Genomic DNA, 12,563 nt, shown 5'->3' with positions numbered 1-12,563 from the left:
GTTACTGTGGGGGCACACTCAAGGCGACTGGTGGACAAGAGGGCACCCAACATGTGCCAGTGAGGTGGCCACACTTCCGTTGTTCTTCATCTTTGCTACTTCGATGTTTACCTGTGCTGATCCCCCCCCAAACCTCTTTGTGCTTTCATCCTGGATGAAGGCGGGATACACAATGGACAAAGCTGTGGCTTCCTTCTTAAACACGCCAAGGGTGGACGGCTCCTCCTCTTCGTCAGCTTTAAGTCGCTCATCCGGACGGATCAGGGTGGAGTGTAGGTGAGTGCAGCAGTCCATCCTTGGTCCACTCGTCACACCTGTGGGTAACATTAACTGTCGGCAAGACCCTCACGGAGGAGACACAGACTGGCGAATGTCACGTGTCTCATCGAGCAGCATCACCGTGAGCACCTGGGCTTGTCGAGTCGCGGCGACGTCCAGAGGTGCCACCTAAGCGTCCCACAGGGGGTCGAGCCGCATTCCAAGCCACTTGTTAAACCTCAGCATTTCATGTCTCTGTGCACAAAGTAAATGAAGTGAAGGCCATGTTTAGATTTACAAGTCATTTTCCGCTCCAATACCGTCAGAATTTTATGAGAGCTACTGATGGAGAAGAAAAGTGTGAAAGGCAATTGGTGGAAATAGCGGGGCGTGAAGATGCCGGAGGTGGTCCGTCCATTAATAGGGAAGGATGTGCTGTGGTGTGGATGGCCACGGCAGCTGTAGAAGACCACCTTCCTCCTCGGAGGGTGTGGCTAAAGCCCTGGACTGGAGCTTCTGGCTACGAGGTTCTAATCACCTGATTCGAATCTGCCGGACCCCAAGTCGTGATAAAGGCAGGGGTGGGCTTACTTTCGATTAAGAGAACGAGTACCTCACGTTGACTTGTTCAAGTCCATCACCTTCATCTTGCCTGCTTTCCACAGGGTGCACTTACTTTTTCACACGCCTGTGTACATTGTGCACCGTGTGATGATGTCAGGACAGTCCGCACCCTCATAACCCCACGATGTCCGTCACGAGCGCTGTCGTTTATCGACCTGGAGGGTCACGTCACCGGTCCGGGTGGCTGCCACCCTCCTGCACCTGGTGACCCGCTTTGGTGAAGCCTGTCAAGCACTTCCCAGACCACTGTTTTAAAGCAGCCGGCTACTGTCCCCCATGCCCCTCCACTTTTAGTTTGTCACCGCGTCCCTTTCACAAGATGACGCAGTGTTGATTAGAGCCACGTGGGAGCGGACGATCCTCTAATCGCGAGTTGCGTCCATCTGTCAAGACGCCACTTACATAGCAAGCCAGACACGGTGAGGGGATGGAGAGAAGAAATCCCTCTGCTGCTCCAGTCATGGCCGGGGTCTCAATCCATCATCCCTCACGCCTTGACACTTACATTTCTTCTCGGTCTAATCGGCTTCCGTCGTCCTTCACACTTCAGAGCACACATTGTGAATTTGTAGTCCCGGCGTTCTGTCCCGCCATTGATAGATCTACAATCGAGAACGGCAACTGGAGGGAGGTGGGTTTGGGGGGGGAATAAAAAAGAATTCAAGATACTCGGTGAGCCGACGAGGGGGGGGGGGGGGGGGGGGTTTGGGGAGAGACATGAAAACCCAGGCGAGGGAATTACGCGGCGGCGCCTGCTGTTTTCATTAGACATAAGCAGCCCGATCAATAGAACAATGGCAGAAACAACGCGAAGGCCGTGTAGACAAGCGGATCGACGCAAATACATACGAAAAGGAAGACCACCACGGCACAGAGCGGCTCCCGAACTGCGCACTCGGGCAGACCCCGCGGACGTAATCCCCCAGAGTCCTGACAGCTCGGCCAGCGCTGACGGCGGTAAGAAGTTCATTCACCCGGCCAGTTCACCCCAAACTGGGCACACACTCACCTGACTGGGAATATAAGAGGGGGGATTCGAACGCAGGCCCCCTCGAGTCAGCACCGGACACTTCTTATCAGCTGCAGGCTACTAACAGGGATAAAGGCCAACGTGGGACTGGGTCAGACGCGGATTTGAGCAGCGCACGTGAATTCACCCCTGCGGCCCCCACCATGGCAGTAAGGCTCACAAAGTGCGGCCCGCTCGCTTTCCACTGCCGATGGTCTGAAACATGCAGGCCCCCTTCTACGCTGCGTCAGTCGTTCCCTTCGGCGTAATCGGCCGCCTGTTACCTAATTAACATTTGGGTCCTGCAAGCTCATCACTGGAACCCCCACTTGGTGCCCACTAACGTGCAAAGGTTCAGCCCAAGTGGCCGAGTGAAGGGGACGGGGGGGGGGTCCACCATAGCCTACCTAATGGAACACATGGCGGGGGGAGCTAAAAAGAAAAAGTCAAACTGGGGCTGCTGGGAAACGCTTCTTGTTGCCACGGCAATCAGCAGTCATCAAAGTAAATAAAAAGGGGAGGAAAAAAATAAGAAAAACGGAACCCAACGTGGAGTCGGCCAACAGCACGAACAGTGGTGGAGTACAGTCAGTGCTCTGAAAGGCGCTATAGTAAATATGAGTCATCAAGTGATGAAGAGGAGACCATCAAGAACAAAAAAAATACACGAACCGCCGTAAAAATGAAGAAGGGAGCGGACAACAAAAAAACAAAGGCGGCAGCAAACAAACAGCGCCCCCTTAGTGGCCTGTGGACGGGCACAGGTCGGTGAAATGTCTGATTATCGCTCGGCTCGTCTTCACTCGCCATGCATCCTGCAGGCAGGCAACAGGATTGGAACCTGAAGCCAACATGGCCACAGCCCACCATGCCAGTGGGGCAGGCCACCCGACACCCCCATACGCCTGTGACTTTGAGATGACCAGATGGAAATGGTGATGAGTAAGAGGGGATCAAAACATCGACGTTATGCCGCTGGAGACTGGCGCCGAGCTGCGTGTTGATTGGCACGCCCAGCAGAGGAGTCCACAGGGTCCTGTACACGTATGTTATATGACCCTCCGAAGATCACAAGCGTGCCGCCGCGTCACCATTCTTATCCTGGACACCGTGATGCTCTCTAGCGGCGTATCTGAAGGGGACTCTAAAGAGAAGCTGACGGCCTGCTTCAGAGCTCGAGTCGTGGCACCTGAGCAGGGAGCACAACATCAGCAGCTGGCCGCCTGGTTTACTGACTGTGGCCCACTTGGTCACCCACCCAGAATCGCTAATGTGGAGTGCCCGGTGGGAGTGCCCACCCTACAGCGACAGTGACCAGAGTCCACCTCATACCCCTATCCTGTCCATAAATACCATAGAGGAGGAGGAGGAGAAGGACATCAACATGAAGGGATAAACGTCCACTACTTACCGTCAACCCCTGGCGTCTGGCATGTCCTCCGACTGCCATCTTTGATCACTCCTGACCGACGTCGGCCCCTCAAAGCACACACCGAGTCTCTCTATAAATAACAAACACAGATGGGTTAGCGCTTCAGAAAAGGCGCCCAAAGTGCCAGAACTCAATGCCATACCTTAAGTGACCCTGCCAGGCCATGCAGTCCTGTACTTGCGTCCACAAGGGGCTGTCGACAATCATTGGCAGCATTGGATGGAGGGCACCGCTCTGGTCTGGTACAGGTACGCACACACCACGTGCCCATGTAGAGGAGAATCGACCTGAGGCAGCATCTCTGTGCCACCCACCATCTGCAACCCGACCTGATCAAGACAAGAGCTGAAAATGAGAGGGGCTTGTGTGCAAGATGAGCATGACTGGCATGCGAGGTGGCGACCTCACAGACTTCAACAATTCTGGGGTCAGACGGATGTGGACAGGCCGCGTCTTTAGGTCACCCGGCCTGCCGTCATCACCACCGGCTTAAATGGCCATCATCCAGCTTTACCCAAGACAGCCAGCTCCTCACCAAGTCCGGGGGTCTTCAACTTAGCTCTCTCTCTTTATTTGTGTCTTTGAGACCCCAAATAACCATTGACAGCCATTCCATCAACCATGGAGAATCATCACCGCCAGTCAACCCCCCCTTTGGAGAATCGCTGATGAAGGTCATAGCAGAGCAATGCCCTTTTGTGATCCCACCCCAGGTCCATCATGAATCACAACTACATCTGACCCATAGTTCCACTAGTTTAAGAGCCGGAGCTCCAGGGGTCCCACATCTTCACCCAGCTGTCCTCCTCCACACCCCCTAACTCCACATTGGTGGTCTTCCTCACATTCAGCAGATCTTTCTCACCTCCATCCCTCCTTCATCAGCCGCGTCCCACTCCCGGTCTCCCCCTCGGTCACCAGAGAGACGGCTTCGCCACTTGCACCTCTGGTGAGTCTAACTTGTGCACTGAGCACACCCCCCAAACCCCTCGCCCCCCGGGCTCAGCATAGCCCCCTACACCCACTTGAGAATCACCAATTAAATGAATGTTCGGGTCTTTGAGTGCCCCCGGGGGACGGACTGGCCGGCCCACATCTGCAGGCGTGGCGTGACTCGGGTCCAGCTGTGTCCTGCTCGATGGCTCCGTGTGACACCTCGAAACACCAACAGGGTGACAGGGTACTGAAAGGACGTGTCAGGCTTTGTGGACTTTGTTTTATTTACAGGTAGCGCAGGTTTCAGGGTTACATTCTTAGAATCTACAATTCGTCATCTGCATATTTGTCATCGGTTTCAACTCCGCGCCCCGTTAACATCGGGACACCGAGTGTGAAGACGGGACAGACAAACAAAAAAGAAAAAAAAAAAACAACAAATAAAAATAAAATAATACATGTGAATGATTTGTTTCATTACATTTAATAAAAAATACAATAAAAAGAATGAGAGCTTTAAAAAATGAAGAACTCGGTTGTCGCTCCCGGATGCGCGCTTTTCCTTCTTTCCAGTCTCCGCCCGTCAGTTCGCCGGTTTGGTTACCAGGCTCAGACTGGCACTGCCCGCCATCGATCTTTGGGTAGCCAGACCCACCTCTCCAACCTGAAGGCATAAGGGTGACGTTTTAAAATCCATCAAAAAAAAAAAAAAAAGACCCCCAAAGCAAAAAAAAAAACAAAAAAAACCCAAAAAAACCCCCCACCGTAATCCAATGAAAGCGAAGCCTACGGCGCCTCGTGCAGCGCACTGTCACCCAGCCTCTCCATGTAGTGCCGGAGGTCCCGAGGGTCACCCAGCTCCAAATCCTGGCACACCCACTTAATGTCATCATGGCTGCCCAAGCCAAGGGGCTTGACGGAGGGACAGCCATCGTCGGAGGGGATGGTGGTGAAGGTCGTGAACTTGACGCGCTTCCTTTTCGACGTGGGCGAGTGCAGGGGCTCGCTCTTTGGTTCTTTCCCGTTGAGGGAGACCCCGGAGTCGGCCGAGCGATGCACTTGGCTCTGAACGTTTTTGGAAGTGGATCCCCCGTTTAGGAGATGGCTGCCTTCCTCGCCATCGATGACGGTTGTGAGCTCCTCCTGCTGCCCACCCAGCGCCCCCATATGGTTCTCTAGAAGCTCCGCCTCGTTGCCAAGCCACACCCAGTCGTGGGAGTGGTTCAGGGTCTCCTGGCCTTCCAGCGGCAGCTGCTTGTGTCGGTACTTCAAGGCGTACGAGACACAGTTGATGAGGAACACTAAAATGGCCAGGCAGAAGACCCCCAGCAGGGCGTACATCCCGATCTCCAGGTCGCTCAGGCCTCGTGCGTGCAGCAGGTCGTTATCCTCCATGTCTCTGTTGTTCCGAGGAAGGTCCACCTGGGCGGGGAAGTTGGAGAAATCGATGGGAATGCGATGCAGCTGGCTGCCCTCGTCGGCCAGCTTGTCCCCTTCGGACTTGCGGGTGATGGCCGACTTGACGGTGGTGCTGATCCTCCTCAGGATGCCGTCCTCCAGGTCGGAGATGGAGCTGCCGTAGTAGTGCACGTCCAGCCCCGTGCGGTCCTGCTCCACCGGCTTGTGTCTCCGGTCGCTGGAGTGGTTGTCCAGCTCCTCCCCGTCCACACCGTAGTCACTGGCCGCCCCTTTGGGGCTGGCGTCGTTCTGCCCGAACTTGACCCTGATGTTCCCGCTCCCCGAGGCCAGGACGCTCTTCCGCTTGGACTTCTGGCAGGCCTCGCAGATGACTAGCTCCATTTTCACTAGCAGCCCCTGACCTTCTCCCTCGGCCACCACCACCGGCCACTTGTGGGTGGCGTCTTGCTGGACGGAGACCACGTCTTCATCCACGGAGACGGCCGCCACGGTGAAGTAGTCGGGATTGTAGACGTTGAGAGGGGTCGCCGAGCCGTCGCTGAAGTGGATCCAAGCGCTGAGGAGGGCCTCCTGCAGGGGGACACAAAACAACGGTTGCCACGGTGACCACCAGTTTCTAACTGCAGCACATTGCAAAAAGGGGGGCCGGAGACATTCACATTTATTAACGGGCACCATCTCAATGCCCCCAACGTGCTGCTGCCCAGCCACTTCACGCCCTCATGCCCACTCCAATAAAGCAGGCAGGGGGCGCCAGTGCCCACTCACATCAGCTGTTCTTTAAACCCACTCAGCCCAATTCAGGGGCAAATACAGGGGGGGGGTCCTTAGCCAGTCATTCTCGAAGGTGGATTTATCCAGTTCAGGGTCATGGGGGAGGCTGTCCTGGGCAAGGCTGGGCACAAGGCAGAAAAGAGACGCCATTCACACACAGCTGCCCACCATGCGCAGATGGGGGAGGAAAAGTGGAATAAAAGAACGGGAGAAGGTGGAGGTCCACGATGGTGACAAGCGGGGCGTGGGATTTGGACCCGGGGCACAATATCTGTGCTCGCTCACGAATGACCACCATGTCCGCCTTGGCACTCGCCGGGTCACTGGACAGAAAGATCTCCTCGGAGCCCAAGGACGTCAGACATGGAGACCTGCTGGGTGCCCTGCTGCTGAAGGCTTTGGACTTTAAACCCCGAGGTTGTGCGACTGGCACTGTGTGACCCACCTGCCCGTGTACCCCAAGTGTAAAAAAATAAAAGGGGATGGAAACCAATTGTACGCATCTGCTAACTGACTTAATGCAAATGTTGCCGGCCTGCAAGCCCCTCATGTTGGGGTCTCACCGTTTATAATTCACAGGCTGATGAAGATGAATGGAAGTCGTCTCACCTGGCGCTCGCATCACGAGAAGACCTGTGAGGGGTCCGATGTCGTTACACAAGAGTTAACGCTGAAGTTACAACACCACATGCCAGCCTAGGGGGTCCCTGTGCCACGGTGCCCCAACCTCCCCTTCTCTCACGCCCGATGTGACCTTCCCCCTTAGTAATCCAATGGGGGGTGGGTGGGCATCCTCCCTATTTCCGCTAACGCACATCAAAGACTGGCAGCTTAGCCACGCACCGCGACCAGAGGGGATTTCGATTTGCCAGCTTTGACTGCAATTAGTATAATCAAATCAACGTGTCCAAGTGCTGGCAAATACCCCCAACAATGCCAGTGTCTGAACCTAATTATATGTGAACAAGAGGGGGGGGGGGGGGGACCTGATTCTAAGAGTAATCAGCTTAGCGTGCCAACCTCCATGATGGGCATTAACAATGGAGACCTGCAATACTGAAGGCATTCTGTTTGATTGCAATTAATAACATTCATGGAGCGCAAGAGCTTTATGGGGGGCCGCCGCTGCCACCGCCCTCATTATCATAACGCGATCATCTGAGACGGGTTTAAGGGGACGATTTGCTGTCAGCCTCACTATTAAAGTCAGACATCTGCCCATGCCGGCCCCTGCCCTTTGTGTTGCACACGACTCACCGTGGTGGCACCTCAGGTCAGTGGGCGCGCATCATGGGCTCTCTGGAGACTTGGGGGTGTCACGTGGGCACCCGGGATTCCACTCATTGTTTGAAATGGGAAGCAAGCAGACAGACATGTCTTCGGTTTTGTTTAGGCCTGCGATGCCAGTCGGTGATCAGGACAGAACAGGAGGGCCACTGAAGACCCCCGGCGTAGTAACTTTAATTTTACGCACACACTGGGTTCAGACCCCCAGGCCAGCACAGTCTGTGTGGAGTTGGCCCACTCTGCTGGTGCCCCCCACTGGACTGGCACCTGTTCACTTTCAGTTGGTGCCTTGTGCTGCTTTGTTGGCAGCGGCCCCCAAGACCCGGTCTGGAGTAAGTGGGTCTGTCATTGTGACAATCATTTTATTCCGCTGAATCCTCAACTTTTTCCCTATTAGCGGATTTTCAAGTTCTAATTTTTTTGTGTTTTTGGACTTTGAGATGGCATGGTGGTGCAGGGGTTGGCACCGCAGCTTCACAGATCCAGCATCCTGGGGCCAAGTCCATGTGCAGTTTCCGTGTTCTCAGAGGGTACTCTAGTGTTTATCGTCATCCCCAAAGACGTGCAGACCCTTGACATGAGTGTGGGTGGGTGGCACACCGTCTTGTGCCCAGTGCTGCCAGGATCTCCTCTGGCTTTGGTCACCCAAATAAAGAGTGACTCTTTTCAGTTTCATAGGATCGTCGACGGAGTGGAGCTCAACGGGTGTGCTGAAGCGCAGGGCTCTTCTTCCTGCGTGATGGCAGATGTTGGCATTATGCCATTTGATGGCTGCTGTTCGTTTCCTGTTTTTATTCCTACACGGACGACTAAAAAGCATGAAGACCTCAAAGAGTCTATGAAGACCCAAATAGCTTACAAAGCCCCAACAAAGGACTGGTGGGGACCCCATTAGTTGTCAGTGAAGACCCACTGCTGCCAATGGTGCCACCTGAGCGGCCATGGCGAAGCAAACATAACATCAGAGCGGACACAAGTCGCTAAGTGAATCTCGAGCTTGCATAGCTTAAAGTCTCAAAGTTTGGTTTTAATCAAATCCGCAGGCAGCCGCATCGCGCTGGCATTTCAATGATAATTTATTCAAATATGGAGATGCCACAGGAATAGGCCTGGTAATGACGGTTCTCTCCAGAGAAGTGCTCATCGATTGGGTGAGCCACCCAGCGGCTACTTGGTGGTCACCTCGTCCCTGCGGGTTTGCACCCAGCTGCCCATGGAAATGCCACCTATTTGAGAAGTCATGGGGCACAGAGTCTACACAGGGGTGAATATCATACAGTGACTAACGTGGTGATGCCATTCTAAAGGACACGTATGTATAGGTGGGCAGTGCCACCACAGTGGGGACTTTAAATCTCAAGCTCCATAGTACTGTCTTTAGTGAAGGGAAACTGCAGTGATGGAGAAAACACGACAAGGGGACGAAGTGCAGACCTCACGTGGTGGACGACGCTGTGGGTGAAGTTCTCCCGAATGGGCAAGTAAGATGGACCTTGACAAGAGGTGGCCGAGCAGACTTGGTGACACGGTCAACCCAAAAAGGCGTCTTGACGTACGGTGACATGTCGGTGACAGTCGGTAATCAGTGACATCTCCAGCACCAGCAAGCCAGCCTTGCGGCCAGCTGGAATGGCGCTGAACGTTCATTTATAGACACCGCTCGGGTCTCAGTGCCCCCTCTCACTGAAGTACAGAGAATGGACGACATGCCCAGGGAGATGAAGGCTGGCATGGAACATAAGACCTGCAACAGAGCAAGGAGAGGCAAGCAGAAAAATGGCAGTCGGGCACACCATATGCCAGTCTGAGGTCACTGAGTGCCAAACGCTTGTGTGCAGTGGGTGAGCGACAGGGGGAGTCATGGCATGAGCTAGCATGTGTCTGTAAAGACAGGAGGCGCTACAGGACAGAAAAATAGACACAGAAAAGGAGACTATGTGATTGAACATCAGAACATTCTAGATGGGGACAGGCCATTCAGCCCAACAAAGCTCGCCAGTCCTGTCCACTTATGTCTTCTAAAAAAACATCAAGTTGAGTTCTGAAAGTCCCCAATGTCTTACTGTCCACCACACTACTTGGTCGCTTATTCCAAGTGTCTATCGTTTTTTGTGTAAAGAAAAACTTCCTAATGTTTGTGCGAAATTTACCCTTAACAAGTTTCCAACTGTGTCCCCGTGTTCTTGATGAACTCATTTTAAAATAACAGTCTCGATCCACTGGACTAATTCCCTTCATAATTTTAAACACTTCAATCAGGTCGCCTCTTAATTTTCTTTTGCTTAAACTGTAAAGGCTCAGCTCTTGTCATCTTTCCTCAAAACTCATCCTTGTAATCAGCCTAGTTGCTCTTCTCTGGACCTTCTCTTGTGCTGCTATGTCCTTTTGTAGCCTGGAGACCAAAACTGCACACAGGACTCCAGATGAGGCCTCACCAGTGTGTTATAAAGAGTTGAGCTGAACCTCCTGTGACTTGTACTCCACATATCAAGGCGCTATATAACCTGACAGTCTGTTAGTCTTCTTAATGGCTTCTGAATACTGATGGGAAGTCGATAGCTTAGAGTCCACTATGACTCCTAAATCCTTCTCATAAGGTGTACTCTCGATTTTCTGATCACCCATTGTGTATTCAAACCTCACATTTTTACTTCCTATGTGTAATTCTTTACATTTACTGACATTAAATTTCATCTGCCACAAATCTGCCCAAGCCTATATGCTATCCAAGTCCTTCTGTAAGAATATAACGGATTCCAAATTATCTGCTAATCCACCTATCTTGGTATCATCTGCAAACTTAACCAGCTTGTTACTTATATTCCTATGTAAATCATTTGTATATATTAAAAATAGCAGCGGCCCCAGCAGTGCCCAATGCTGGTCACCACTCTTAACATTGGCCAGTTCTGATGAGGTTCCTCACACCATCACCCTCTCCTTCCTGTGTCTGAGCCAATTCTGCACCCATCTAAAAACATCACCCTGAACTCCCACTTCTTTTAATTTGATGCCCAACCTCTCATGTGGCACCTTATCAAATGCTTTCTGAAAGTCCAGATTAATAATATCTTCTGCTCCTCTTTGATTGTATCCTTTTGTTGCCTCCTCATAGAATTCCAGCATGTTAGTAAAACATGACCTCCCTCTTCTGAACCCATGACGACTGTTCCTAATAACTCCTGTCCTTGCCAGGTGTTGCTCAATTTTATCCTTAATAATTCCTTCCATTAATTTCCCTGTGATGCATGTTAAGCTTATTGGCCTATAGTTGCCTGGATCTGCCCTGTCACCCTTTTTATATAACGGGATGATATTTGCCATTTTCCAGTCCTTTGGAATCTCTCCAGTGCGCAGTGACTTCCTAAAAATATGTGTCAAGCGTTTATATCTGTACTCGCTAGTCTCCTTAAGAACTCGAGGGTAAAGATTATCTGGTCCTGGTGATTTGTTTGATTTCAGCCTATTTAATCTGAGTAGCACTTCTCCCTCTACAATTTCAAAATCCCTCAGTACCTCCTTAGTAGTCCCTGTTACCTCTGGGAGGTTATCCACTTGCTCAGTTGTAAACACCTCAGAAAAATGTAAGTTTAGGGCATCCGCTATTTCACTGTCTATCTTTTAACTCCCCTTCACTATTCCTGATGCACTTGACCTCCTCCTTGACTGTTCTTTTACTACTAAAATACTGAACGAATCTCTTTGGGTCGTCTTTCGCCTTATCTGCTATATTCCTCTCCAACTGTCTTTTAGCCTCCCTGATATCCTTCTTGATGGTTGCCCTCATGTTCTCATACGCTCTACGGTTCACTTTGCAGTCATTAGTCTTATAAAGCAGTTTTTTCCTTTGCAACTTCTGACAGATGAAAGGCGCAATATAAGAGGAAGAAACCACAACCTAGATGAAAGGAATTAAATAACAAACAGATAAGTAAAGAAAAATAAAAGGAAATAGAGACCTAGATGGATGGATGGATGGATAGATAGATAGAAGAAAGGCACTATATGATAGAGATAGATATGAAAGGTGCTATATGATACACAACACAGCTAAATATGAAAGGCGCTAAGATAATAAACAAACAGATGAATGGGTTCTGCTAAACACAACGCTGGACTGGCAGCTGATGCCACCTCACGTTCTCCCACCATACTGCCCAGTCCTCCACTCTCCTCGTTTTGGGAGGCACAGAGAGTTCTGCCCCACGAGGGGTGCATGGAGGAGGCCTTTGAGTGGCAGGGGATGAAGTATGAAGGCCCACAGATGAGGAGGCTGGATGTGGCAGTGCCAGCCCATGGAGGCGGGGTGCTGAGGCTTTGCCGGGCAGTCAGTCTCTGCAGTTGGCATCGGAGGAGAGCCATCTACAACAGCGCAGAGGCTGCAGAGAAAGCCTCCAGGTGGCTCGGGATGAAGCAAGCAGGCACATGAGTGGGCGACTGCTGCTAGGGCACAAGCTGAGGTGGGTCACCTGGGTGGGAGCATCTCAATGAGCCCCTAGATATAACATCGCTGATGATGTGCCCTAGCTGAGCAGTGGCAGATGCAGCAGCACAAAAAGCCCACCCGCAAACCCCCTCCTGTCCACCCGAGCCCAGGGACAACATGGAGATGGAGAACCGTTGGTGGTCTGTCAAGTCCCCCTAGCGGCAGCAGACTGTTTGGCCAGGTCATGCCAACAGCCATGTGAGACCCTGATGGCACTACGGTGTGGATCTGTGTACTTATATGGTGCCTTTAGGTGCGTGCCAGCTGTGTGTCTGGCGATGGCAGCAGGGCTCTGGGGTGTCACCACTGCTCTGTTTTCAGACTGACCGTGAGAGCCT

The 12,563-nt window shown here is 52.2% G+C and overlaps 1 protein-coding gene across 1 annotated transcript in view; it reads right to left on the bottom strand.

Annotated features, from left to right (window-relative positions):
* Positions 1–4,723: 4,723 nt before the first annotated feature.
* LOC114668709 (transmembrane protein 132C-like) overlaps positions 4,724–12,563 on the bottom strand; it is a 470,067-nt gene continuing 462,227 nt past the window's right edge. Inside the window, exon 9 of the mRNA XM_028824610.2 lies at positions 4,724–6,248. Within this exon, the coding sequence (XP_028680443.1) occupies positions 5,046–6,248 (1,203 nt within the window). The 3' untranslated portion in view covers positions 4,724–5,045. The remainder of the gene's footprint in view (positions 6,249–12,563) is intronic.

This window comes from Erpetoichthys calabaricus, chromosome 18, assembly GCF_900747795.2.
Source record: "Erpetoichthys calabaricus chromosome 18, fErpCal1.3, whole genome shotgun sequence".
In the NCBI taxonomy this organism is placed as follows: Eukaryota; Metazoa; Chordata; class Cladistia; order Polypteriformes; family Polypteridae; genus Erpetoichthys; species Erpetoichthys calabaricus.
The sequence above is the reverse complement of the archived record's forward strand: the minus strand, read 5'-3'. Positions and strand labels throughout refer to the sequence as shown.